Source organism: Apodemus sylvaticus, chromosome 4 (genome assembly GCF_947179515.1).
Source record: "Apodemus sylvaticus chromosome 4, mApoSyl1.1, whole genome shotgun sequence".
In the NCBI taxonomy this organism is placed as follows: domain Eukaryota; kingdom Metazoa; phylum Chordata; class Mammalia; order Rodentia; family Muridae; genus Apodemus; species Apodemus sylvaticus.
Genome location: NC_067475.1, coordinates 91,387,671 through 91,415,337, shown reverse-complemented (window position 1 = coordinate 91,415,337; position 27,667 = coordinate 91,387,671). Strand labels below are relative to the sequence as shown.

The 27,667-nt window shown below is 38.4% G+C and overlaps 1 protein-coding gene across 3 annotated transcripts in view; it reads left to right on the top strand.

Moving 5' to 3' along the window:
• Positions 1-27,667, top strand: part of Fstl5 (follistatin like 5) — a 585,582-nt gene that overhangs the window by 451,121 nt on the left and 106,794 nt on the right. For all 3 annotated transcript variants that reach the window (XM_052180341.1, XM_052180340.1, XM_052180339.1), the window contains exon 9: positions 1,065-1,199. In XM_052180341.1, the coding sequence (XP_052036301.1) occupies positions 1,065-1,199 (135 nt within the window). The remainder of the gene's footprint in view (positions 1-1,064; positions 1,200-27,667) is intronic.

Below are 27,667 nucleotides of genomic sequence, written 5' to 3'. Positions count from 1 at the left end.
TTCCCCCCTCTTCTCAGCAATCCCTTCTGTCTCAACCAACCTCTCTTCTCTCTAACTCAACCACACCACTTTAACTATTATTCACTAGACATGTAAAGTTGTGTTCCAGTCCACAGTACATTGATCTTGTGGCTGAGACAGGCAGAGCATAGATACAAAACACCAGAGAGACATCACCATAAAAATGAAATGGTGAAAAGAAACATAAAACCTCATGACAGCAATAGAACCCAGATGTGGGAAGTGTGTGGTTTTCATAAAATCAAACCATTTTATTTGAGTGACCTGTAAGAATCCAACCGACAAATCTCAGACTCATCTCATAATTAAATACCACTTGTATAGATTATTAAATATGATGTGTCAAGGTCCCCAGCATTTGGTGAGCATGTCATACATGATTAATTGCACCTTAGTTTTGCTGTTGGGAATTTCACTTATCTTTCAAGGGTTAGATTAAAATATTCTTTCCCCAAGATTTAAAATCTTATTCATACTTAAAGTTGTTATATTTCTGTATCAGTTTATTTTAGGTAAGTTTTTGGTGAAATTTCAGATAATTATATTATCTCACTGCTCTCTTTAATATTTCCAAATATGTAATAAAGTTTCTTAATGACAGTAGTACACTGTAAAACTTCCTTAATGAAACTTTACTTGAAGATAAAATTCATTCAATTCATGAGAGAATTTCACATGTGTTCCTTTAAGTGAACTGGATTGCTATTGTTTGTTCTAGAAAAGCTTTAGTTAAACAATGGGTTTTAGCTGTAAACACATATAGGATGATAGTTATTTATATGAAATATTTCATATGTAATATAGAAAAAGGTAATGGCATAAAATGTAAAATGTTTGCATTTGCTCTTGCCCATTGAGTCACGTAACAATGTGCAAAGACTTGAGAGCTTCTGGAGCAATTTGGCACATCTCCAAAGTATGGAAGCAGTAAGGAAAACAGCTTAATTAGGACAAGCTCAGTGAGCTATTTGGCTGTGTGTGGGAATGCACTGTACCAAAGCTGAGACTGTAGTTTACAAGATGCATTTGCCTTCTGTTCACAGCAAATGGCAGTGAGGTCCACATAAGCAATGTGCGCTATGAAGACACAGGAGCATACACGTGCATTGCTAGGAATGAGGCCGGTGTGGATGAAGACATCTCCTCTCTTTTTGTGGAAGATTCTGCTAGGAAGACACGTATGTATTGTGCTCCACCCCCAATACACACACACACACACACACACACACACACACACAGAGCATATTTGTTTTTGCCATTTGCAATATGCACAGAATATAAAATCAAACAATTTCTGTTTTCAGGAAGATTGGAAATCTTAAAATACTTAAAATAGGTTGGATGATGTTTGAAAGCAGGTGCAGTTTTCCCTGAAGCAGCAGTGTCAGTACAACAATGTACATAAGATATTCCAGACCCTAACTTTCTGTGTGCTCATGCAAGAATTTAAATCCTTAAAAAAAATCCCTTTCCCAAACAGTTTGTGAAATTTAAAGCCCTCAAATAATCATCACTGTGTTTATATGCGGTTTTAACTTTGCCTCTTTCTGGAGCTGCCAGTGACACAGCAGCCTTTGAAGCAGCAGCTATGTTGTGACCTCTGCAGCTGATCCTCCCTGTCCCGGTGTCTATTATAGGAAAAATTCTTTGTCCTCATTCATGTGCCATATGATCATCTCTTGGGATTGGAAAAAATGTACTGTGTATAAACATTCAAAGCTATTTCGCCTATACATACCTGTAGAGTTCAATGAACACTTGAATTCTTGGATTCTGGAGTTGTGATGAACTCAGGCTAATTAGAGTATCCTTCAAATTAAACAGCTTATAATTTCTCCTGATTACACTTAAATGTATCTCTATTCTGTGATAAGGTATGCAGTGCTGTTAATTTTATTCACCCCATTGTGTCATGACGGTGGATACAGAAAGGGAAAATTAAAGCAGCACATATGTGTTTGTTACAGCTGATAGTTTTTGACTAAGTGAACTCTGGGCAAAGGCTCAGGTGTTTAACCTCACATTGGCCTTAGTGTGGCAGTTTCATGACTTGGTCCAGATGCACTTGAACAGGTTGTTGCCTCTGCTCATTGGTCAATCTTTGACAAGTGTAAATTTTGCATGTTTCTGATGTTTTGGATCTCTTGTTTGGTGTATATTTCTCTGAACCAAATTTGATGAAGGTAGAAACATCTGCTGTTTCACCAATGAACTCGGAAGTATGAGTGAGAAAGGACAGGCCGCTGAGACCTGGCAGTCAGTACGACATTGTTTATAGCTTTTTTTTCTTCTGTGAATAGCAATTATCATTATAAGGAAATATTCAAGCAGAAAAATTATAAGGCAGAAAGTAAAAATGAAAGCCAACTTCTTAACAGAAACAAAGGCCATAATTTCTTTATCCCTTTTATTTGCCCTACTAACAACATTTTTAACTTGGTTTCTTTTAAAACTTCATCATAAGAAACTAAAATGTTGCTCTTTTATTTGTTATTGATGATTGCATTCATGAACCATTTTACTTCATCTGATTTTCTTTTTAATGCCCTGCATATGATGTTGATGTAAAAATATCAATTTTAGAAAGTACTTATAAAGTCATATTTGATATTATAGTTATAGAAGAATACGAACTGAGCTTAGTGTACCTAAACTAGAGTTTTATTCATCTTATGTAATAAGTCTCTGTGTTTCCAAAGGTGTTTCAGGTACAGTGTATCCTTTTGAAATTCTCAACATCAAAGTAGAATTGAAATTAAGAAGAGGCTATGCTATGGAAATAGATGTCCTTTGCTTATCCTTGTTAAGGCTTACTTCTGGTTCTTCTTAGGAACTTAGAGACAACAGTTCTACTTGGACATCTGTTTTTTGAAAGCCAAAGAACCTGACAGTCATGAAAGTTTTATTTTTCTTGCTATTTCAAGCATTTACAAGAAAAAGAATAACTTCTAGTCTTATTTATTTATTTATTTATTTATTTATTTATTTATTTATTTATTTATTTCACTCCAGATTTTATTCCCCCTTCTTTCTGCCCTATCCACCCTTCAACCATTCCACATCCTATACCTCCTCTCCACTCCATGTCTCCATGAGGATGTCCCCACCCCTCACCCTCCACCCAACCAGACCTCTAAACTTCCTGGGGCCTCCAGTCTCTTGAGGGTTAGGTGCATCTTCTCATACTGAACCCAGAGCCAGCAGTCCTCTGCTGTATATGGGTTAGGGACCTCATATCAGCTGGTATATGCTACCTGGTTGGTGGTCCAGGTTAATTGAGACTGCTGTTCTACCTACAGGGTAACCCTCCTCGGCTTCTTCCAGCCTTTCCCTCATTCAACCACAAGGGTCAGTAGCTTCTGTCCATTGGTTGGGTGCAAATATCAGCATCTGACTCTCTCAGCTGGTTGGGTCTTTGGTTGATTCTTTCTGTTCTTTGTGCTGGCCCTCGGGGCTTCAGTCCATTTCCCTCACGCAATACCAGATCAGGTTCCCTTCTCTTCCCAACCACTGTCCACTTTACCTCCCAGGTTCCTCCCTACCATTCCCCTTGTGTTTCCTTGCTTCTCCCTCCCAAGTGGGGCTGAGGCGTCCTCACTGGGCCCTTCAGCTTGTTGCCCTTTTTGAATTCTGCGGACTGTATCTTGGGTATTCTGTACTGTTTTTAACTTTTCCAAAAGCAATTTCAAAGCAATATTTTATTTTAGAAGTGACTACACACACACACACACACACACACACACACACACACAGACACACACACAAATGACTGGTTTAATGGAAAAGTATACTTTTTGTAATAGGACAGGGTTGGATCACCTGCCATTTCTATGATTTGAACCTGTCATTTACCCACTTTGAGCTTCATTACCTTCTACTTTTTATATAAGAGAAAATAAAAATAAACAAGGTAAGAACCAAATATGATTATATATATATATATATATATATATATATATATATATATATGTGTGTGTGTGTGTGTGTGTGTGTGTGTGTGTGTGTGTGTGTCTGTGTGTGTATACACACACACACACACACAAAATGATGTTTTTATCAGACTGGTAAGCACACAAGAGCATTCCTCTGACTCATACAAACTTTCTCAAAATAGTTTTTGGATAGTTGTTAGCAAGTTTTCATTTCAAATAAGCACCTAGAAAATCCAGGTCCTAGTGGAAATCAGAGTTTCCACATTGAATGAGGCACATGAATATAAAATACGTATAGCTATAGATGGTACATAAAGATGTTTACTGACAGGAAAACATACTTGAAATATTTCTTTTCATATTAAGAAGAATAAACTCTGCTCTTTGAAAACTGACATATGTTTCTTTATTGTGGATATTGAAATATTTTAAATAAAGGTCACAGTATCTCTGCTCCACAAAATTACTTGCATTACAGAAAGAGTCAAACCAAAGATGTGAGTCCAAATCACTTCACATTTAAGGACTCTCAGTGAAGATGGCTGGGTGTTCGTCTTCAGCTTCCTTTCTGAAAGTTGTGAAGTGTGGAGCTTCTGTTTATAGTATAACACTGAAGAAAGATTTAGTTGCTCAATAAATGGCAAAATACATACTTTGTTTAGTTACAGCCTTGTAACTATAACCCAGCAATTTCATACATGATAGAACAGGCATAGTACTATCAATCACAGTTTCTCCATAGTTCATTTTCCAGCATCATGACACATTTGAGAGAATAATTCAAGAAAAACATCTGATGGGCAGCAATGACATTCAACTTTACTATTTTGAGCCACAGAGCTTGATTTTGTCAGCAAACTCCACTGTAAGTTTTTTCAGTTAGAGACTGAATTGTATAAAAGGACTCCTAACTGACACCCTTACTGTTTTTTGTTTGTTTGTTTGTTTGCTTGTTTTTAAGTTTAGGGTGTAGTAAGTATGATTCAATGGTGAGTCATAGGAGAACATGTGGTGCTTGCAACAGGAATTAGGAGAGAATAATGTGAAGCACATGTGTGGATCTAGACAACGGACATATGCTATTTATAAGAAAACCTCTTGCATTTGGCAAATGCTTTACACATATCGACTCCCAGCAGTGATAAGCTGGCAAAGATTCACCTTCAGGGTTAAAGTACATGAAAAACAATCTGTTGGCCATAGGGAGTGTTGAAGCTACTGGCTACATAAATCCAAGCAAAAATTCTATCACATCTGGACAGAATTTTAGAAAGAAATGAGGTTAATACAGCAAATTAATCATGGTAAAACATGATATATAAATGTTCTATACAGAAGTTATTTTGTATATTGTATATTGTCATCTAAAATTATTAAAATGCTATGACTATGTATATATTATGTGTACCTGGCTTTTTCAATGTCACCTTCTTACAGTTGACAATGATAGCATATTACAATAATCCTTTTACAAATTACATTCGTTAAAATCTTTTTTAAAAAACTGGTGTTTTGATGCCTCTGGATCGGGAACATTCCCGGCCACAGTGTTCCATCTCCAAGAGATGTAGGAAGCCAGCTTTACACCCAGCAGCCAGCAAAGAGGAGGCAGCATGCACAGGTGAGACTAGCCTTGCAGATCTGAAGATCCTGTCTGAAGGCCTCTGGCAGGAGCTTTCCGGTTTCCGCCTCCAGATCAGGAACATAATTGGCCATATCTCACTATCTCCAAGTGGCTCAGGAAGCCAGCTATACACCCAGCAGTGCAGAGGAGACAGCCACCACAGCCTGCAGCCAGAGTTGAATGGGTCCACAGAGCTACATACACAAATAAAACTACAAGAGAGTGGGTCTTGGCCGCTCTGTTTGCTCCTGTGACTGTGTAACAGATTGGTAGATAGGGTTCACTGGAGTAGAGGATTGCTTAGGACACACCCCACCAGGACTCTGCCTGCATCCAGGAACTTGGCAGCACCACAGCAATCTATGTCAGGGGAAAGCAGGTCACCCAGGGTTGCTGAGACATGCCTGCTGGCACACAGGAGGGGCAAGCACCAGTGGATATAAAATTAACTCAAGCAAATCAGTAGCCTTCCTATACTCAAAGGATAAACAGGCTGGGAAATAAATTAGGGAAATGACACTATTCCCAATAGCCACAAACAATATAAAGTATCTTTGTGTGACTCTAACCAAACAAGTGAAAGATCTGTATGACAGGAACTTCAAGTCTTTGAAGAAAGAAATTGAAGAAGAGCTCAGAAGATGGAAAAATATTTCATGTTCTTGGATTGGCAGGATTTATATAGCCAGTGACTGCAAGACCAACTAACAACAGAGATATGCAGATAGTAAAAGGGAAATGTAGGAAAATTGCTAATAAAAATCAAGGCAATATGGCACCATCAATATATAGAAATCCATCAATATAATCCACTACATAGACAAACTTAAATAAAAAAAAAAACACCTGGTCATTTCATTCGATGCTGAAAAAGCATTTGACAAAAGTCAGCATCCTTTCATGTTAAAGGTCTAGGAAAGAACAGGAATTCAAGGCCCATATCTAAACAGAATAAAAACAATATACAACAGACCAGTAGACAACATCAAACTAAATGGAGAGAAACTTGAAGGAATCCCACTAAAATCAGGGACTAGAGAAGGCTGCCCTCTCTCCATATTTATTCAATATAGTACTTGAAATTCTAGCTAGAGCAATTAGACAACAAAAGGAGGTCAAACGGATACAAAATGGAAATGAAGAAGTCTAATTATCACTATTTGTAGATGATATGATAGTATACTTAAGCATCCCAAAAAACGTCACCAGAGAACTCCTACAGGTGATAACTTCAACAAAGTGGCTGGATATAAAATTAACTCAAGCAAATCAGTAGCCTTCCTATACTCAAAGGATAAACAGGCTGGGAAATAAATTAGGGAAATGACACTATTCCCAATAGCCACAAACAATATAAAGTATCTTTGTGTGACTCTAACCAAACAAGTGAAAGATGTGTATGACAGGAACTTCAAGTCTTTGAAGAAAGAAATTGAAGAAGAGCTCAGAAGATGGAAAAATATTTCATGTTCTTGGATTGGCAGGATTTATATAGTAAAAGTGGCCATCTTGCCAAAAGCAATTTACAGATTCAATACAATCCCCATCAAAACTCCATCTCAATTCTTCATAGCGTTAGAAAGAGTAATTCTCAAATTCATCTGAAATAACAAAAATCCTAGGATAGCTAAAACTATCATCAACAGTAAAAGAATTTCTGGGGGAAATCAGTATCCCTGACCTAAAGCAGTACTACAGAGCAATTGTGTTAAAAACTTCATGGTATTGGTACAGTGACAAGCATGTAGATCAATGGAATAGGATTGAAGACCTGGAAATGAACCCATACTCCTATGGTCACTTGATCTTTGACAAAGGAGCTACAACCATCCAGTGGAAAAAAAGATAGCCTTTTCAACAAATGGTGCTGGTTCAACTGGAGGTCAACATGCAAAAGAATGCAAATTGATACATCCCTATCTCTTTGTACTAAGCTCAAGTCCAAGTGGATCAAGGACATTCACATAAAACCAGACACACTGAAACTAATAGAAAATAAACTGGGGAAGATCCTTGAGGACATGGACACAGGGGGAAAGTTCCTGAACAGAATACCAATAGCTTATGCTCTAAGATCAAGAATTGACAAATGGGACCTCATAAAATTACTAACATTCTGTAAGGCAAAGGACACTGTCAATCGGACAAAAGGGCAACTAACCAATTGGAAACAGATCTTTATCAACACTACATCAGACAGAGGGCTTATATCCAAGATTTACAAAGAACACAAGAAGGTAGACTTCAGAGAGGCAAATAACCCCATTAAAAATGGAACACAGAGATAAACAAAGAATTTTCACCTGAGCAATATCGAATGGCTGAGAAGCACCTAAAGAAATGTGCAACATCCTTAGTCATCAGGGAAATGCAAATCAAAACAACCCTGAGTTTTCACCTCACACCATTCATAGTGGATAAGATCAAAAACTCAGGAGAAATCAGGTGCTGGCAAAGATGTGCAGTAAGGAGCACTCCTCGTTACTGCTGGTGGGTTTGCAAGCTGGTACAACCACTCTGGAAATCAGTCTGACGGTTCCTCAGAAAACTGGGCATGATACTACTGGAGGACCCTGCTACACCATTGGAGAATATCATCCTAAGTGAGGTAACCCAGTCTCAAAAAAACACTCATGGTATGCACTCACTGATAAGCGAATATTAGCCTAGAAACTTGAAATACCCAAGACACAATTCACATATCAAATGATGCACAAGAAGAAGGAAGGAGTGGCCTCAGGTCCAGGAAATTGCAGCAGTATATGGGAATTCCAGGACAGGGAAGTGGGAAGGAGTGGATTGGGGAACAGGTGGAGGGAAGAGAGCTTATGGGACTTTCGGGGAGGGGAAATCCAAGAAAGGGGAAATCATTTGAAATGTACATAAAGAATATATCTAAGAAAAAAAGAAAAAAAAGAAGTCAAGAGACTGCATGTACTGAAGAAGTTGTGGAGAAAGAGGAACATTCTTCCTCCGCTGATGGGATTGCAAGCTGGTATAACCACTCTGGAAATCAGTCTGGTAGTTCCTCAGAAAACTGGGCATAATACTACCAGAGTACCCTGCTGTACCATTCTTGGGTTTATACCCAGAGGATTCTTCCACATGTAATAAGGATACCTGCTCCACTATGTTCATAGCAGCCCTATTCATAATAGCCAGAAGCTGGAAAGAACACAGATGTCTCTCAATGGAGGAATGGATACAGAAAATGTGTTATATATACACAATGTAGTACTATTCAGCCATTCTTAGACAAAAAAAAAAATGGTGTTTTGAGTCAGAGTTGCAGGATCTACTTTTGGTTGTCCTGGAACTCACTATGTAGACCAAGCTAGCCTCAAAATAATAGTGATTTGCCAGTCTCTGCCTTCTAAGTGCTGGGACTAAAGGTATATACCACCACTGGCTGGAATAAAAGAGGCCTTTTTTGTTAACAAAAGTTAACATATTTGTTTAAGTTTTTAATTATGAAACAAAAATTCAGATTCTTGAAGAGAGTGTTTCTAGAGTGTTTTAGAAGTAAATTAATTCTAAAACTGAATGTCTATTCATGTTAGTGCCATTTCCCAAATGGCTTCCTCTTCTGAGTTCATTTCTAAGACTGTTTCATAGTATTGCCAACGTTTTTAAAGACCAGCTCAGAATGTATTTTCTCACCTGTGGTCAGTCTGTCACCCATGAGCTCTACATCCATTAATATTGTACAGACTGCCTTTTCCACTGTGTTGCCTGTGCAAGCCTTAACTTGGGGATTTTTATGAAATGATTACCATTCTGTCACTTTGCAAAAGTGATCTAAATAAGTTAAATTCTACACAAGTTACTTGGATGAATAAATTGTTTAGACATATATTTAAAATGTAAAATTGTAGTAGCTGAAATTTAACTTATAAAGACTTAAATATATGATAAAATGCAGTTATTTATAGAAAAAAATCTTAAAACTTATTTTTTCGATATATTCATTTTTTTATTCGATATAATTTATTTACATTTCAAATGATTTCCCCTTTTCTAGCCCCCCCACTCCCCGAAAGTCCCGCAAACCCCCTTCTCTTCCCCTGTACTCCCACCCACCCCTTCCCACTTCCCCGTTCTGGTTTTGCTGAATACTGTTTCACTGAGTCTTTCCAGAACCAGGGGCCACTCCTCCTTTCTTCTTGTACCTCATTTGATGTATGGATTATGTTTTGGGTATTCCAGTTTTCTAGGTTAATATCCACTTATTAGTGAGTGCATACCATGAGTCACCTTTTGAGTCTGGGTTACCTCACTAAGTATGATATTCTCTAGCTCCATCCATTTGCCTAAGAATTTCATGAATTCATTGTTTCTAATGGCTGAATAGTACTCCATTGTGTAGATATACCACATTTTTTGCATCCACTCTTCTGTTGAGGGATACCTGGGTTCTTTCCAGCATCTGGCAATTACAAATAGGGCTGCAATGAACATAGTAGAACATGTATCCTTATTACATGGTGGGGAGTCTTCTGGGTATATGCCCAGGAGTGGTATAGCAGGATCTTCTGGAAGTAAGGTGCCCAGTTTTCGGAGGAACCGCCAGACTGATTTCCAGAGTGGTTGTACCAATTTGCAACCCCACCAGCAGTGGAGGAGTGTTCCTCTTTCTCCACACCCTCTCCAACACCTGCTGTCTCCTGAATTTTTAATCTTAGCTATTCTGACTGGTGTAAGATGAAATCTTAGGGTTGTTTTGATTTGCATTTCCCTAATGACTAATGAAGTTGAGCATTTTTTAAGATGTTTCTCCGCCATCCGAAGTTCTTCAGGTGAGAATTCTTTGTTTAACTCTGTACCCCATTTTTTAATAGGGTTGTTTTGTTTTCTGGAGTCTAACTTCTTGAGTTCTTTATATATATTGGATATTAGCCCTCTATCTGATGTAGGATTGGTGAAGATCTTTTCCCAATTTGTTGGTTGCCGATTTGTCCTCTTGATGGTGTCCTTTGCCTTACAGAAACTTTGTAATTTTATGAGGTCCCATTTGTCAATTCTTGCTCTTAGAGCATACGCTATTGGTGTTCTGTTCAGAAACTTTCTCCCTGTACCGATGTCCTCAAGGGTCTTTCCCAATTTCTTTTCTATTAGTTTCAGAGTGTCTGTCTTTATGTGGAGGTCCTTGATCCATTTGGATTTGAGCTTAGTACAAGGAGACAAGGATGGATCAATTCGCATTCTTCTGCATGCTGACCTCCAGTTGAACCAGCACCATTTGTTGAAAAGGCTATCTTTTTTCCATTGGATGTTTTCAGCCTCTTTGTTGAGGATCAAGTGGCCATAGGTGTGTGGGTTCATTTCTGGATCTTCAATCCTGTTCCATTGATCCTCCTGTCTGTCACTGTACCAATACCATGCAGTTTTTAACACTATTGCTCTGTAGTATTGCTTGAGGTCAGGGATACTGATTCCCCAAGATTTCCTTTTGTTGCTGAGAATAGTTTTAGCTATCCTGGGTTTTTTGTTGTTCCAGATGAATTTGATAATTGTTCTTTCTAACTCTGTGAAGAATTGAGTTGGGATTTTGATGGGTATTGCATTGAATCTGTATAGTGCTTTAGGCAAAATGGCCATTTTAACTATATTGATTCTACCAATCCATGAGCATGGGAGGTTTTCCCATTTTTTGAGGTCTTCTTCCATTTCCTTCTTCATAGTCTTGAAGTTCTTGTCATACAGATCTTTCACATGTTTGGTAAGAGTCACCCCAAGATACTTTATACTGTTTGTGGCTATTGTGAAGGGGGTCATTTCCCTAATTTCTTTCTCAGCCTGCTTATCCTTTGAGTATAGGAAGGCCACTGATTTGCTTGAGTTGACTTTATAACCTGCCACTTTGCTGAAGTTGTTTATCAGCTGTAGGAGCTCTCTAGTGGAATTCTTTGGGTCACTTAGGTAGACGATCATGTCGTCTGCAAATAATGATAGTTTGACTTCTTCCTTTCCAATTTGTATCCCTTTGACCTCCTTATGTTGTCGAATTGCCCGAGCTAGTACCTCAAGTACAATATTGAAAAGATAAGGAGAAAGGGGGCAGCCTTTTCTGGTCCCTGATTTCAGTGGGATTGCTTCAAGTTTCTCTCCATTTAGTTTGATGCTGGCTACCGGTTTGCTGTATATTGCTTTTACTATGTTTAGGTATGGGCCTTGAATTCCTGTTCTCTCCAAGACTTTAAGCATGAAGGGATGCTGAATTTTGTCAAATGCTTTTTCAGCATCCAATGAAATGACCATGTGGTTTTGTTCTTTGAGTTTGTTTATGTAGTGGATTGTATTGATGGATTTCCGTATATTGAACCAACCCTGCATTCCCGGGATAAAGCCTACTTGATCATGGTGGATGATCGTTTTGATGTGTTCTTGGATTCGGTTGGCAAGAATTTTATTGAGTATTTTTGCATCGATGTTCATAAGGGAAATTGGTCTGAAGTTCTCTTTCTTTGTTGGATCTTTGTGTGGCTTTGGTATCAGCGTAATTGTGGCTTCGTAGAAGGAATTGGGTAGTGTTCCTTCTGTTTCTATTTTGTGGAATAGTTTGAAGAGTATTGGTGTTAACTCTTCTTTGAAGGTCTGGTAGAATTCTGCACTGAAGCCATCTGGTCCTGTGCTTTTTTTGGTTGGAAGACTTTCTATGACTCCTTCTATTTCTTTAGGCATTATGGGACTGTTTAGATGGTCTAGTTGGTCCTGATTTAATTTTGGTATTTGGTATCTGTCAAGGAAATTGTCCATTTCCTCCAGATTCTCCAGTTGTGTTGAGTATAGGCTCTTGTAGTAGGATCTGATGATTTTTTGGATTTCCTCAGTTTCCGTTGTTATATCTCCCTTTTCATTTCTAAGTTTGTTAATTTGGATACTTTCTCTGTGCCCTTTGGTCATTCTGGCTAAGGGTTTATCTATCTTGTTGATTTTCTCAAAGAACCAGCTCCTGGTATTGTTGATTTTTTGTATGGTTCTCTTTGTTTCTACTTGATTGATTTCGGCCCTGAGTTTGATGATTTCCTGCCTTCTACTCCTCCTGGGCGAAATAGCTTCTTTTTGTTCTAAGGCTTTCAGGTGTGTCATTAAGCTGGTAATGTATGCTCTCTCCATTTTCTTTTTGGAGGCACTCAGGGCTATGAGTTTTCCTCTTAGCACTGCTTTCATTGTGTCCCATAGATTTGGGTATGTTGTGTTTTCATTTTCATTGTGTTCTAAAAAGTCTTTAATTTCTTTCTTTATTTCTTCCTTGACCAAGGTATCATTGAGTAGAGTATTGTTCAGTTTCCACGTGTATGTGGGCTTTCTGTTGTTTCTGTTGCTATTGAAGACCACTTTTACTCCATAGTGATCAGATAGGAGGCATGGGATTAGTTCAATCTTCTTATATTTGTTGAGGTCTGTCTTGTGACCAATTATATGGTCGATTTTGGAGAAGGTACCATGAGGTGCTGAGAAAAAGGTATATTCTTTTGTTTTAGGATAGAATGTTCTATATATATCTGTTAAATCTAATTGGTCCAAAGCTTCAATTAGTTTCATTGTGTCCCTGTTTAGTTTCCGTTTTCCTGATCGGTCCATTGAGGAAAGTGCAGTGCTGAAGTCACCCACAATTATTGTGTTAGGTGCAATGTGTGCTTTTAGTTTTAATAAAGTTTCTTTTACGAAAGAGGGTGCCCTTGCATTTGGTGCATAGATGTTCAGGATTGACAGTTCTTCTTTTTGTATTTTTCCTTTGACCAGCAAGAAGTGTCCCTCAGGGTCTCTTTTGATGACTTTGGGTTGAAAGTCAATTTTATCTGATATTAAAATGGCTACTCCAGCTTGTTTCCTGAGACCATTTGCTTGTAAAATTGTCTTCCAGCCTTTTACTCTAAGGTAGTGTTTGTCTTTGACCCTGAGGTGTGTTTCCTGTAAGCAGCAAAATGTAGGGTCCTGTTTACGTATCCATTCAGTTAGTCTGTGTCTTTTTATTGGGGCATTAAGTCCATTGATGTTAAGAGATATTAAGGAATAGTGATTGTTACTTCCTATCATTTTTGACGTTATTTTTTAAATTTGAATGCTTAACTTCTTTTGGGTTTGATGAAAGGTTACTATCTTGCTTTTTCCAGGGTGAAGTTTCCCTCCTTGTATTGGTGTTGTCCTCCTATTATCCTTTTTAGGGCCGGGTTTGTGGATAGATATTGGGTAAACTTGGTTTTGTCATGAAATATCTTAGTTTCTCCATCTATGGTGATTGAGAGTTTTGCTGGATATAGTAGTTTTGGTTGGCATTTGTGTTCTCTTAGAGTCTGCATGAGATCTGCCCAGGACCTTCTAGCCTTCATAGTCTCAGGTGAAAAGTCTGCTGTGATTCTGATAGGTCTTCCTTTATATGTTACTTGGCCTTTTTCTCTTACTGCCTTTAGTATTCTTTCTTTGTTTAGAACATTTGGTGTTTTGATTATTATGTGACGGGAAGTATTTCTGTTCTGGTCCAGTCTGTTTGGAGTTCTGTAGGCTTCTTGTATATTCATGGGCATCTCTCTCTTTAGGTTAGGGAAGTTTTCTTCCATAATTTTATTGAAGATGTTTGATGGCCCTTTAAGTTGTAAATCTTCACTCTCATCTATGCCTATAATCCTTAGGTTTGGTCTTCTCATTGTGTCCTGGATTTCCTGGATATTTTGGGTTACAAGCTTTTTGCATTTTGCATTTTCTTTAACTGTTGAGTCCATGGTTTCTATGGAATCTTTAGCATCTGAGATTCTTTCTTCTATCTCTTGTATTCTGTTGTTGATATTTGCATCTCTGACCCCTGATTTCTTCCCAAGGTTTTCTATCTCCAAAGTTGTCTCCCTTTGAGTTTTCTTAGTTGTTTCTACTTCTGATTTTTGATCCTGGATGGTTTTGCTTAGCTCCTTCACTTGCATGTTTGTGTTTTCCTGTAATTCTTTAAGAGATTTTTGTGTTTCGTCTTTCATGACCTCAGCCTGTTGACCAAAGTTCTCCTGTATTTCTTTAAGAGATTTTTGTGTTTCGTCTTTCATGACCTCAGCCTGTTGACCAAAGTTCTCCTGTATTTCTTTAAGTGTTTTTTGCATTTCCTCCTTGTTGGCTTTTGTATTCTCCTGGATTTCTTTCAATGATTTTTGTGTTTCCCTTGCAAGGGCTTCTAACTTTTGATCCATATTCTCCTGAATTTCTTTATGTATGACCTTCATGTGTTCCTGTACCAGCATCATGACCAGTGATTTTAAATCCAAATCTTGTTTTACTGGTGTGATGGGGTATCCAGGACATGTTGGTAGAGGAGAATCGGGTTCAGATGTTGCCATATTGCCTTGATTTCTGTTAGTGACGTTCCTGCGTTTGCCTTTTGCCATCTAGATCTCACTGGTGTTAGTTTATCTTGTCAGTGCTGGACTCACCAGTGCAAGCTGCCCCTTCCCAGTTGGCCTCTGGTGCACAGCTTACCTCCTGCACTGCTTGTAGACAGTGTGCTGCTGCCCAGGCTGTTCAGATCCCAAAGCAGGCACCCGAAGGCTCCCGCTGGGGCCCGCTGGATTCACGGGAGCACACTGACTTCTCCCAGCTGGCCGCCCGGAAGCCCAGCTAGCCACTTGCAGGACTTGGAGATGTAATGCTGCCGCCCAGACTGATCTGGATCCGGAAGCGGAGAGAGTAGAGCTAAGGGCTTCTGCCTGAGGCCTTGCCCCAGATTGTGTCTGTGGAGCAGATGGAGCCCCTGTGCACTCCCAGGGAGTGCCGACGGTGTATGCTACTGTGACCTCCCCTGTGTTCCGCTCACTCCGCTGGGCAGCCGATCTGCCAACGGGGCTGTCGCACACAAGGTTAGCCTGGCCGCCCAGTCCCTGAGTCCAGGCAAAAGCCTGGGAGGCCAAGGTCCGAGCAAAGTTCCCCTAGGGCTATGACTGTTAATTGGGTTTGCCAGGTGACTAGGATGGCGGGCGGGCGCGCCCGCACTCCCTGAAAGCGCCTGGAGAGTCTGCTTTGCTAACAATCACCTGGGCGGGTTGACTCACAGATGGCCCACCAAGCCGCCCAGTTCTTGGGGTCAGTCCTGTGCCTTTTGGGGCCTGGACCCCCGCTTTGTTAGCCTTAGGCTATGCCTGTTACAGGTCTGCCCGCCTGAGCTCTCTGTCGTCCTGCAGGCAAAATGGCGGCGGAGCGCTCGCAGGCCTGGGCAAAAAACCTCCTGGTTGGGTTGGCACCCTGATGGCCCCCCGACCTGCCCAGGGCCTGGGTGCAGGCCAACGCCCGTCAGGCTCAGACCACCGCGGTGTTGGCCTCGGATTATGTTTGTGTACCTCAGTCTGTCCGATTCCTGGAGTACGGAACCAAGATGGATGCTCCTCTCCTGACTGGTGGGAGGCCGAGTTCTGAAGTGGCCTCCGTGCAGGAAAGGCGCTGCACAACTGCAGCTGCTTGCTGCCCGGCTGGTCAGCGAAGGTCAGTGGTCGTGGGCGCAGGTCCTATGTGGTCCCTGTGATGCCTTGGTTCCACTGCTGATGGCCCTTCAGCTGGAGCAGCCACTGCTGCCGCTGCCGCCGCCGCTGCCGCCGCCGATATATTCTTTATTAACATTTCAAATAATTTCCCCTTTTGTGGATCCTTCCTCCCTGAAGGTCCCATAAGCCCTCTTCCCTCCCCCTATTCCTCAATCCACCCCTTCTGCTTCCCTGTCCTGGTATTCCCCTACACTGCTGCACTGAGCCTTTCTAGGACCTGGGGCCTCTCCTTCCTTCTTCTTGGGCATCATTTGATATGTGAATTGTATCTTGGGGATTCCAAGCTTCTTGGCTAATAACCGCTTATCGGTCAGTGCATACCATGTGTGTTCTTTTGTGATTGGGTCACCTCACTCATGATGACATTCTCCAGTTGCACCCACTTGCCTAAGAATTTCATGAATTCATTATTTTTAAAAAACATATTTTTAAGATTATAGTTTCTTTAAAATACGTGTGTGTGTGTGTGTGTGTGTGTGTGTGTGTGTTTATGTGTGTCCCCACATGGGTACAGGTATCCATAGAAGTCAAAAGACTGATTTGGATCCTCTGAAGGTAGAGGCTATAGCCTGCCTCATATGGATGCTGGTACCTGAAATCTAGTTCTTCAGAAGAACAGCAAGCTCTCAAAACTCCTTTTTTCCAACTCTGCAAAACCTTTTAATGTTATACAAAAGTTTATGGTATGTTTGTCTATTTTAAAAGAAGAAAAAGTTATAAAGTGGCTTAAAGCATGGCATTATTTGAGTATGATGATACAAACCTGGAGGCAGAGCTGATTCTAGTATTCTAAGCATATATACCTAATTGTGAGAAAAGGGAATTAATTTCATAAAAGGAAAGTTGTATGGATTAAAGGAAATATTATGTAGTCTGCATGAAAATAATATAATCAAATGAACAGTAATTTTATTATAGTATAAATATCTGATAAGCTTTTATTATTCAATAGGATTTATTTTATCATCAGTTAAAATATTTTTTGATATTTAATTTGGACAACACTATCATATCCATGAAGTAAATTGTATAATCAATCTTTCAATTTTTGCCAGCACCTGCTCAAATAAAGCCTATACTTGTATAAATAATGTTTCCAATGATATTGGTTTAATCTGTTTCTAATATGTGATCATTTTATGCAATAACATCACTGGGTCATGTAATATGGAAGCATATGATCTGAATGTGACTAAATTGTTAAGTTTTTAGCAATTGCGAACAGTTACAAATCACTATTTCCCATGACAAATACAGATGAAATCTATCTTATTTTACTTTATTACCTTGAGTTTGTTAGCATTAAAATGCATTATACAAGGCACATTTATTATTTAATGATATATTTTATTTATATAATTTTTGGAATGATAACTAACTTTTATAAAATGGCATTGTTCAATATAAAAATCTGTATAAACTTTGAAGTAAAAGCAAAAGATAAATAAGAGAAATAAGAAGTTATGGTTTGTATATTTTAGCGAACCTGAACATCTATCAGAAAGAAATTAGTTAAATAAATGGGTAGAGCTTTGCAACATAATACTCGGTTATTATTAAAATTAATGATGTGTGTTTGTGTGCATTTGTATTTAAAGATATAACCAGTGTTATGAAAACAATGTGTATGTGTTCTGGCTCTCTAAAATCACATTTTAAAATTCCAAAATACATTATAGAAAAAAATGTCAAATATAATGCTTTGAAGATACACAAATGCAATTAATGTTTATTTATTTGTATTTTAGAATTATATATTCTTTTAAGTGATAACCATAGAAAACATTTACTTTACCAAGTTAAATAATTTTTTAAAATTCATAAATTTTTTTGTTGTTGTTTAGATAACTGTATTCCTTTTGAGAGTCTCTAATTCTAAAACATTCATTAAGCTTACTAAAATTTCTTTTTTTATTGATATATTTTTATATACATTTCAAATGATTTCCCCTTTTCTGGGTCCCCACTCCCCGCAAGTCCCATAAGCCCTCTTCCGTTGCCCTGTTCTTCCATCCACCCCTTTCCATTTCCCTGTTCTGGAATTCCCCTATACTCTTGCACTGAGTCTTTCCAGAACCAGAGGCCACTCCTCCATTCTTTTTGGACATCATTTAATTTGTGGATTATGTCCTGGGTATTCAAAGTTTCTAGGCTAATATCCACTTATCAGTGAGTGCATACCATGATTGATCTTTTGAGACTGGGTTACCTCACTTAGTATGATGTTCTCCAGCTCCATCCATTTGTCTAAGAATTTCATGAATTCATTGTTTCTAATGGCTGAATAGTACTCCATTGTGTAAATATACCACATTTTTTGTATCCATTCCTCCATTGAAGGATACCTAGGTTCTTTCCAGCTTCTGGCTACTACAAATAGGGCTGCTATGAACATAGTGGAGCATGTGTCCTTATTGCATGCTGAAGAATCCCCTGGATATATGCCCAGGAGTGGTATAGCAGGGTCCTTTGGAAGTGTCATGCCCAGTTTTCTGGGGAACTGCCATACTGATTTCCAAAGTGGTTGCACCACCTTGCAATCCCACCAGCAGTGGAGGAGTGTTCGTCTTTCTCCACATCCTCCCCAACACCTGCTGTCTCCTGAGTTTTTGACCTTAGCCATTCTGACTGGTGTGAGGTGAAATCTCAGGGTTGTTTTGATTTGCATTTCCCTAATTATTAATGATGTTGAACATTTCTTAAGGTGTTTCTCAGCTCTCTGAAGTTCTCCATGTGAAAATTCCTTGTTTAGCTCCGTACCCCACTTTTTATCGGGGTTATTTGTTTCTCTGGGTTCTACTTTCTTGAGTTCTTTGTATATATTAGATATTAGCCCTCTGTCGGATTTAGGGTTGGTGAAGATCCTTTCCCAGTCTGTTGGTTGATGGTTTGTCCTTTTGATGGTGTCCTTTGCCTTACAGAAACTTTGTAGTTTTATGAGGTCCTATTTGTCAATTCTCAATCTTAGAGCATAAGCTATTGGTGTTCTATTCAGGAACATTTCCCCTGTGCCCATGTCCTCCAGGGTCTTCCCCAGTTTCTTTTCGATTAGTTTCTGTGTCAGGTTTTATGTGGAGGTCCTTGGTCCATTTGGAGTTGAGCTTGGTACAAGGAGATAAGAATGGATCGATGCGCATTCTTCTGCATGCTGACCTCCAATTGAACCAGCACCATTTGTTGAAAAGACTATCTTTTTTTCCACTGGATGCTTTCAGCTCCTTTGTCGAAGACCAAGTGACCATAGGTGTGTTGGTTCATTTCTGGGTCTTCAATCCTATTCCATTGATCCGCTTGCCTGATATTGTACCAATACCATGCAGTTTTTATCACTATTACTCTGTAGTAGAGTTTAAAGTTTGGGATACTGAATCCCCACGAAGTTCTTTTACTATTGAGAATAGTTTTAGCTTTCCTGGGTTTTTTGTTATTCCAGATGAATTTGAGAATTGCTCTTTCTAGCTCTATGAAGAACTGGGTTGGGATTTTTATGGGGATAGCATTGAATCTGTAGATTGCCTTTGGCAAGATGGCCATTTTAACTATATTAATCCTGCCAATCCACGAGCATGGAAGATTTTTCCATTTTCTGAGATCTTCTTTGATTTCCTTCTTCAGGGATCTGAATTTCTTGTAATATAGGTCTTTCACTTGTTTGGTTAGAGTTACCCCAAGATCTTCCATAATATTGACTGAAATGTCAGAGGAAGCAATGTGGATATATTGGCAATATGTTATCTTTTTATTATTTGTGTATTTATCATAGAGATAGACTTGATGTCTAGTCTAGCCTCCCTTTCCTATATAGATGAGAACTTCTTTCCTTAGACCATGTTGTGCAGAGACTATCAGTGTGTGCTATGTGTCTGAAAAAAAAAAAACCTAATCCCTAAAAGATGTACTAGGGACAGAGAAATACAAGTAATACATGGGAAAGTATTGTGCTAAATAAATACATAGTACAGATGAATACACAACCAAGATGCAAACTTCCATGTAGTTTTAAGAAGATATTTTAGAGACAAGGAAGCTTGAATCTCCAATGCCATGATTCACATTGAAATGCCCCTTACTTTTAAAGGAAACATCTGTTAAAATTAGTTCCTCTTTAATTTTACAATAATAAATGCTGAACAGAATTTCAGGGGGCTGTGGTGGATTTTTAATCCTGCAGCATGGCTGCTTCTGCAAGGGATCACATCTAAAGATATGATCCAGCTGGAATGCAGGCATGCCGCATACCTTTAATTGCCCTAGCCAGAATACAAACCTTTAATTCCTCTGGCTAAAATACACACAGCCCTTTGTACATACCTTTGGTCCCTGTGGCTGGAATACAAACAAAGTCTTTCACACACACCTTTATTCCCAAACAATTATGTCTAATTAGGTACAGACAAAGTGGTGAATCAGAGAAAGATTTTACAGAATGAGTCAGAAATAGGATAAGCCTAACTCTCATAAGACTAGACAGGAAAGAGGCTACTTAAAGAACAGTCAGAGAAAGCTGACTTGTTTCAGACTGAGAAATGAGGGTGGGGATCCAGTGGATTTAGGTTCAGTTCAGTTTAGTAAAGAACAGAGCAATTGAGTATGAAGCAATCTTTTCAAGGAAGGTAAATCCATCAGAAGTGGAGAAAAGCCAATTTGAATCAGTCAGCTTAGAGAGGAGTTTGAGCCAGAACAACTGAGTTGACCTAGCCAGCTAGAGTTCAGAATGAACTAGAAAGATTGAATCTATTCATCAATAAGTCTTGGAGGTTGAAATATTCTAGGTCTAGGTTAGCAGATGGAAGCTGGAAGCAGAATCTTTCAAGATCTGAGCTTGTAGAAGATTAGATTATACAGACATTAAAAGCTTCCAGGCCTAGGCCTAGAGAGAGTTAGAACCACTCTTGGCTTAGTTCAAACCATGTATTTGTAAAGGTCTCCGTTTATCTTCATGTGAAGAAATAAAAGTGATATTTACACTTATAGAAGAGGTAATTCCATGACAGGGAACAGAGCTAGTACAGACTGCTGCCACCATGCATATGTTTGCATCCTATGCAAATAGCATTGGCATAAATTTCTTAGACTTAATTTTTCTACACCGCACAGCCAGAAGTACATTAGAGTCATGGGATTGCTCTGCATTTTGATATTATTTAGGAAAAAAATGACATGTTCTGATTTTTATTGTTTTTACATTAAGCTCCTGTTGTTTTCTATTTTTTTAGATGTTTCCTTTATTTATATTTCAAATGTTATGCCCTTTCCTTGTCCCCTCTGAAAACACCCTATCCCATCCCCCCTTCCCCTGTTCACCAACCCACACATTCATGCTTTTTGGTCCTGGCATTCCTCTATACTGTGGCATCCAGCCTTCTCAGGACCAAGGGCATCTCTTCCCTTTCCAACAGGCCCACCCTCTGCTACATATGCAGCTGGAGTCATAGGTCCCTCCATGTGTACTCTTTGGTTGGTTGTTTAGTCCCTGGGAGCTTTTGGGATACTGGTTGGTTCATATTGTTGTTCCTCCTAGGGGGTTGCAAGTTCTTTCAGTTCCTTTAGTCATTTCTCTAGCTCCTTCATTGAGGACCTTGTGCTCAGTCCAATGGTTGGCTGAGATCATTCACTTTTGTATTTGTCAGGTACTGGCAGAACCTCTCAGGAGACAGCTATATTAGGCTCCTGTCAGCAAGCCGTAAGCTCCATTTGTATTTCCTTTTCAAATTTCCATTACAAACAAATTAATTGTATTTACATAAACTCTTTACTATATCTATAATTTGATTAATATAATATTCATGAGAGAAGGGAGGGTTGGGCCTGACTCTCATTATGTAATATAATCCAATCTCGACTCATGATCCTTTGCTACTGCCTACAAAATGCCTGGTTAATTTATGCCATGTAAATGTCTGTGAACCTAGTTACCTTGCAAATTGTCTGCATTATTAAACTTTAGACTTCACCATTTCTTTATTAATTGGCAGCTGAAAATAAACACAGAGTTTAGATTCCCAGTAAGAACTTTTATTTTACAGAGAATAAAATATCTACAGAGAAGAATACATTTGTTTATTCATGGTTTTGTCTGCTTGGAACAAACATGTTGCTGATGTGTATTCAATGCTGAATAAATCATTTTTCCATATTCCAAAACCTCAAATTTAGTTCAGATTGCATTTATAATAAAGGATCATATAACATGGCAGCATTATAACCACTAAGACCAGGATGATAATTCACCGAAATACAAAACAGTTGTAGTAAGTTGAACAATTCTTCCATTTGGATTAGAGACGTAAGCTAGGGGAGAATCATAAAGCCCTTTCTTCATTAGGTTACCTTTGGAATTACCCTGTAATATGGTTGCAACATTAATCACCTATAATTTGCAAGACTTGATTAATACAACTCTTAGAGCAGGACTGGAGTAGTTCACATTAAGAAAGGCATAATTGTTGCATTCTGAAAATGTGAACCAGTTTTGTACTCATTTATTACTGAGACTTTTTGTAAGATTTATCAAAATATGCAAGATTTCATTTCTTTGTTTTGCTGGATTTTACTTTTAATACAACAACCCCCTGTGTGTTTCTCTTTGTCATCTGAGTTAGCCTAATTTCAATCTCCATCATAGTAAAATAGAGTTTTGTTGTGTTTCCTCTGTTTAATCTCAGGGAAACATCTGTATTAGAAACTCATTACACATCTCTGCTGATATACAATCATGTGGCCTCATGGAATACAGTTGGCTTATCTTCTGTTCATCTTCTTTTTTTTATTCGATATATTTTTTATTTATATTTCAAATGATTTCCCCTTTTCTAGACCCCCACTTCCCAAAAGTCCCATCAGCCCCCTTCCCTCCCCCTGTTTTCCCACCCAACCCTTTCCACTTCCCTGTTCTAGTTTTGCCATATACTGCTTCACTGAGTGTTTCCAGAACAAGGAGCCACTCCTCCGTTCTTCTTGTACCTCATTTGATGTGTGGATTATTCTGTTCATCTTCTAACAACTGCTGGGCATAATGCAGAACTTAAAAAGCTACTGCAATTTTCTTTATTACCTTACTCAGGCTTCTAAGAAGAAAATCAATAATTTTAAAAAGAGTACTTCATAATGCATAAGCATATAAAAATGATCAGGGACTAAATATTTGTCTTCAAGCTTCTCATGTTTGTTTAGTTAACTGTGAAGATAAAGCTATTCTCACAACAAAAGGAAACAGCCTGTTGTGAAGAGGCCTAGGAGACTATCTACCTCCAACTTTCCATGTTCCTATGTGATTCAGACCAACCTTGTGAAGGGATACTTTGTGCTGGAGAGCTTCACTTAAATATATTTTGTGTAATGGTCAAGAAAATTTCTTGGTCAACACATCCATTGACTTTCAAAGCATTGCCTTAATTCCAGTTCTTTACTTCTTCCATAGGATTTGAAGAAAATGCATATTCTATTTTACATTTTTCGATTTAATTGTGACATAGATTAACGTCATTGAAGACATTAGTAGAAATAAATATCTTGTGGATCTGGTGATCTGAAACCCTTGACAGTGTCTAGCACAGATGTTTCACATACTTGCAATTATCATTATTACTCTGAATTTAACAGTAGATAAAAATCACCATTTAAATAAAATTGTAAAAATATATTCTGGATATATGACTCTTAAAGAGACAAAGCAATTTAGTTGTTTTATACTAATTATCAAAATTATTTAACATGCAGCTTTTCTATAAATTACTTGCTCAGTGTTAGAAAGTCCAACATCTAGTTGTTTAATATTTGGTTAATTTGTTTAATATGTTACTTTACATTTTAAATACTTTATTACTGGTAAAATTTACTGTTATTGTTTGTAGTTTTATTAAAATATTGTCATTTTCATTCCTGTTTATAGTTTTTTTTTTTTTTTTTAAAAATCTGGTCATTTTCTTACCAACAGTGTGAGTGTGAAGAATATAAGATTTGAGGAAAGTGTACATATAGATATAAGGCAATGTGCTCACTTTATCTCATACATCATTCATGATAACACTTTATTTCTAGAGTCTGTGTCCTATCAAGAGGTTGTGCAGAAAGCCCTTATAGTAGACAGCAGCATTCTTTTTTCCAGAAGCTTCTCTCCACTCTGCTGGCAGACTGAGCTTGTTTTCTTTCATTGCATCTTCTCTGTTAAACATCTTTGACCCACTTCCCTTGAGGTCTATCTAAATAACAGGGACAGAAAGAGCATCACTGCTGCCGTTGCTCAATTACATCTCAAATGGTATCCCACTTCCCAAATGACATGCCACGCCACTTCCCAAATGATATGCCACGTTCACGTTACCCCTCCACCAATTCCCCCTCACACATCAGCCCTCCCCTTTGCCTGTACAAGGGTGCTATCCCACATATCCATAATTCCTGCCCCACCACTCCACCATCTCCCTATGCTAGGGCGTCAAACCTCCACAGATCAAGAGCCTCCTGTCCTATTGATGTCAGACAAGGCCATCCTCTGCTACAAATGTACCTGGAGCCATGGCTCCTTCCCTGGACACTCCTTGATTGGTGGTTTGGTCCCTAGGAGCACTGTGGGGGGGGATCCAGTCATCCGATGTGGATCATTCTTATCCCCTCTGGTGTTGAGAATAGATAAAGCACCTGACTTCAGTCTCTTTTTAGTTCAATTGCTATTGTTGTGAAAGCATGGATGGCAAAGGGGAGAGATATATCAAGGACTACAGAAGAACTAGGTAGTGCTATCCTTTGGCCCTTGTCAAGTATTCATTTGACAATTTGAGGTAGTCATCCAATGGTAGAAGCATTAACATTTCAAAGGGAAATACAAGAGATAGTATAAGCCACAGCCTAAGTTGTTTAAATTTGTGGGGCAGCACTGTGTTCCTCTTCTTACTCAGTCTTGGACACCAATATTTACTATGGTTAGAAAGTCACCTCCAGATCCAAAGCATTGCTGCTGGTAGGGGAATGTAGCTATAAACAGTAATTAAGATCACCCTTGCACTTCTTGCTCTGTTGAGTTTCCAGCTATATTGCCTCCTTCGTGTGTATCTTTCATATGTAAAGTATGTTGAATGCCACTTGGGGCTTGTCACTAGCATGTCATTTGTAGATCATCACTAGGATATCTTCCCCTCATCAGAAGCCTCTCTTTTTAGTAAACATAAGCTGGTCAAATTCTGAGCCATATATTACCGTCAAATCTGGCTTTGATGGTAACAGATGTCTATATTTTTACTTTGCATGCTGATTTTATTTGACACAACTGTACATATTTATGGACGCATAGTGATGCTACACATATGTCCAGAAATTAGATATTTAAAAAGCTCATTTCCTCAGATTCTTATAATTTTTGTGTTATGAGAAAATTCAAAATTCAAAATTCTGTTTCCACAGATAGCCACATTCCCCTACAAGCAGAAATGCTTTGTATCTAACAACATCAATGTACTTGTTGAAAACTGGCATTGAATTTGTAGCAAAAGTCATCTGGACAATTTCATAAGGCTACTTCACCCAGAATTCATGCAAAAACCATTAGCTATTGAAACTGAAATGACTAGAGTACTGGGAAATCAGTAAAAAAATGTTGATATTGTAGAAAATATTGTGAGAGCAGGTGAAGTCCTTAATGAGTGGATATTGTTGGTGTGAGCACAGTCATGTTAAGGTCCTCAATTCCTCAGATCCATAGGAATGACAACGTTACCTGAAACAGGCTCAGAAGGATAGCAAAGCTTTCACCGAGTTAGAATATGATGTTGACATTGTGTGCAGAAATTATCATCTGGAAGCTTCTCCTCCCAAATGACGACAACCTGAGACTGCACCCATATGGAGACCTTCTACCCAGATTAGCTAACCCACCTCCTCATTCATGCTGTACAACAATTGTGCTGAATTTCTACAGTCCAGGTGGCCAATAGGTCCATTACACACAAACTCTGACTCATGTGTAGCTTAATAAATGCAAAAAACTACAGGCTAAAGCCTAAACAGAATGCCCTTCATAGCAAAACAAGACCACAAGGGCAGGGAATTATTAAAAAAAAATCTCAGACCCTGGACAATACTGGTTAATCTAACTTAGCTGCCAGTGCTGTCTCTAACAGCAGCCCAAACAATGTATAAACAACAGTGGAAAAATATTTTTTAGAAAAGTGTTTTTGTTTGAAGTAAAAAAAGAAAGAAAGTCACCTCTAAAATCCACGTGCAATATGATTATTAATGTATGCAGATTAAGTTATACCTGGACTTGGACATGTTTTGTTAAAATTTCTGTGACTGACCTTGACTTGGACTAGTTTTGCCTGCATAGATTTTCAAGGAGGTTTTATATAGGCCAACTCAATAATGGTTCCTGGAGCTCTACAGCACGTGTTGTGCTTTCTAATATTAGCTTAAAAATTACCAAATTTATTTTGGCTCTGCTGAAGTTCATGTTTCTCTGATATTCTGTATATTTATGGTCCAAAGAGGAAAGCATCACCTATTCTGGTACTAGTGACAAAACCCAGGATTCGTTCATGTTTGTAGGACTCGTGCCTTTGAGCCAAGCTTCCCACACTATCTTTGAATTTTAGAGAAAGGTAACTGAATCACTACGAAGTTTCTAAACTCCTACTGACCCTGCCTCTTAAATGCTAAGAATGTAAGTGTGCTCTGTTTAGAAAATCCAGGTATTTATCTGTGTTATAAGTGGAACCTAAGGCTTTGCACATCTTTTGTAAGGCCCCTGCTCAGGAGCCTATCTAGAACTATTGCAAAACTCAAGTTCCTTGATATTTAGTCACATGCAAAGCATCTTTGTCTTCAAAGATGTCTCTATGTACATGATTTTGCTTAAAAATATGTATATATCTATACAGAAGCAAATGTGTTTTATACATACTTTATATACACTTACACACATTGTTTGTATGTCATGCACTATTTTAAGCACTTTATAATTTTATCTTATCTGATGCTCACAAAGGCAATGCTAGCTCATTTATATCTCTCACAGCACACACAGTACATTTTCTACAAAAATGTGTGAGGATGAAGTTCATCAACTTTACTTGAAATCAGCTTTTGTTTTGTAGGACACTTTTTTTTTTCCATAGAAGCATGGCTTACTCAATGTGATACCAAATGTATCTTAGTTATTTTCTTATATTTCTTAATGAGTCCAGAAGCCACATTTATAACCTATTTCAGAGATGCTCCTATTCATGTTCTGTTTACCTTGTAGCCCTTCACTATTTCCTGTTGTATAACTGTAATGTTAAGCCAATTTTACTAAACTATATGTTTCCCAGAATAAAGAATCATCAGACTATTTAAATCACATATTCTGAAATTAAAATTTGTTCCTTTTTGTACAAAATATTTAATGATATCTATTATCTTTATAAAACATTTTTCTTTGTTTTTTGTTTTGTTTGTTTGTTTCTTTTGAGACAGGGTTTTTCTGTGTAGCCCTGGCTATCCTGGAACTCACTCTGTAGAACATTTTGGCCTCGAACTTAGAAATCCTCCTGCCTCTGCCTCCCAAGTGCTGGGATTAAAGGCATGCACCACGACTGCCC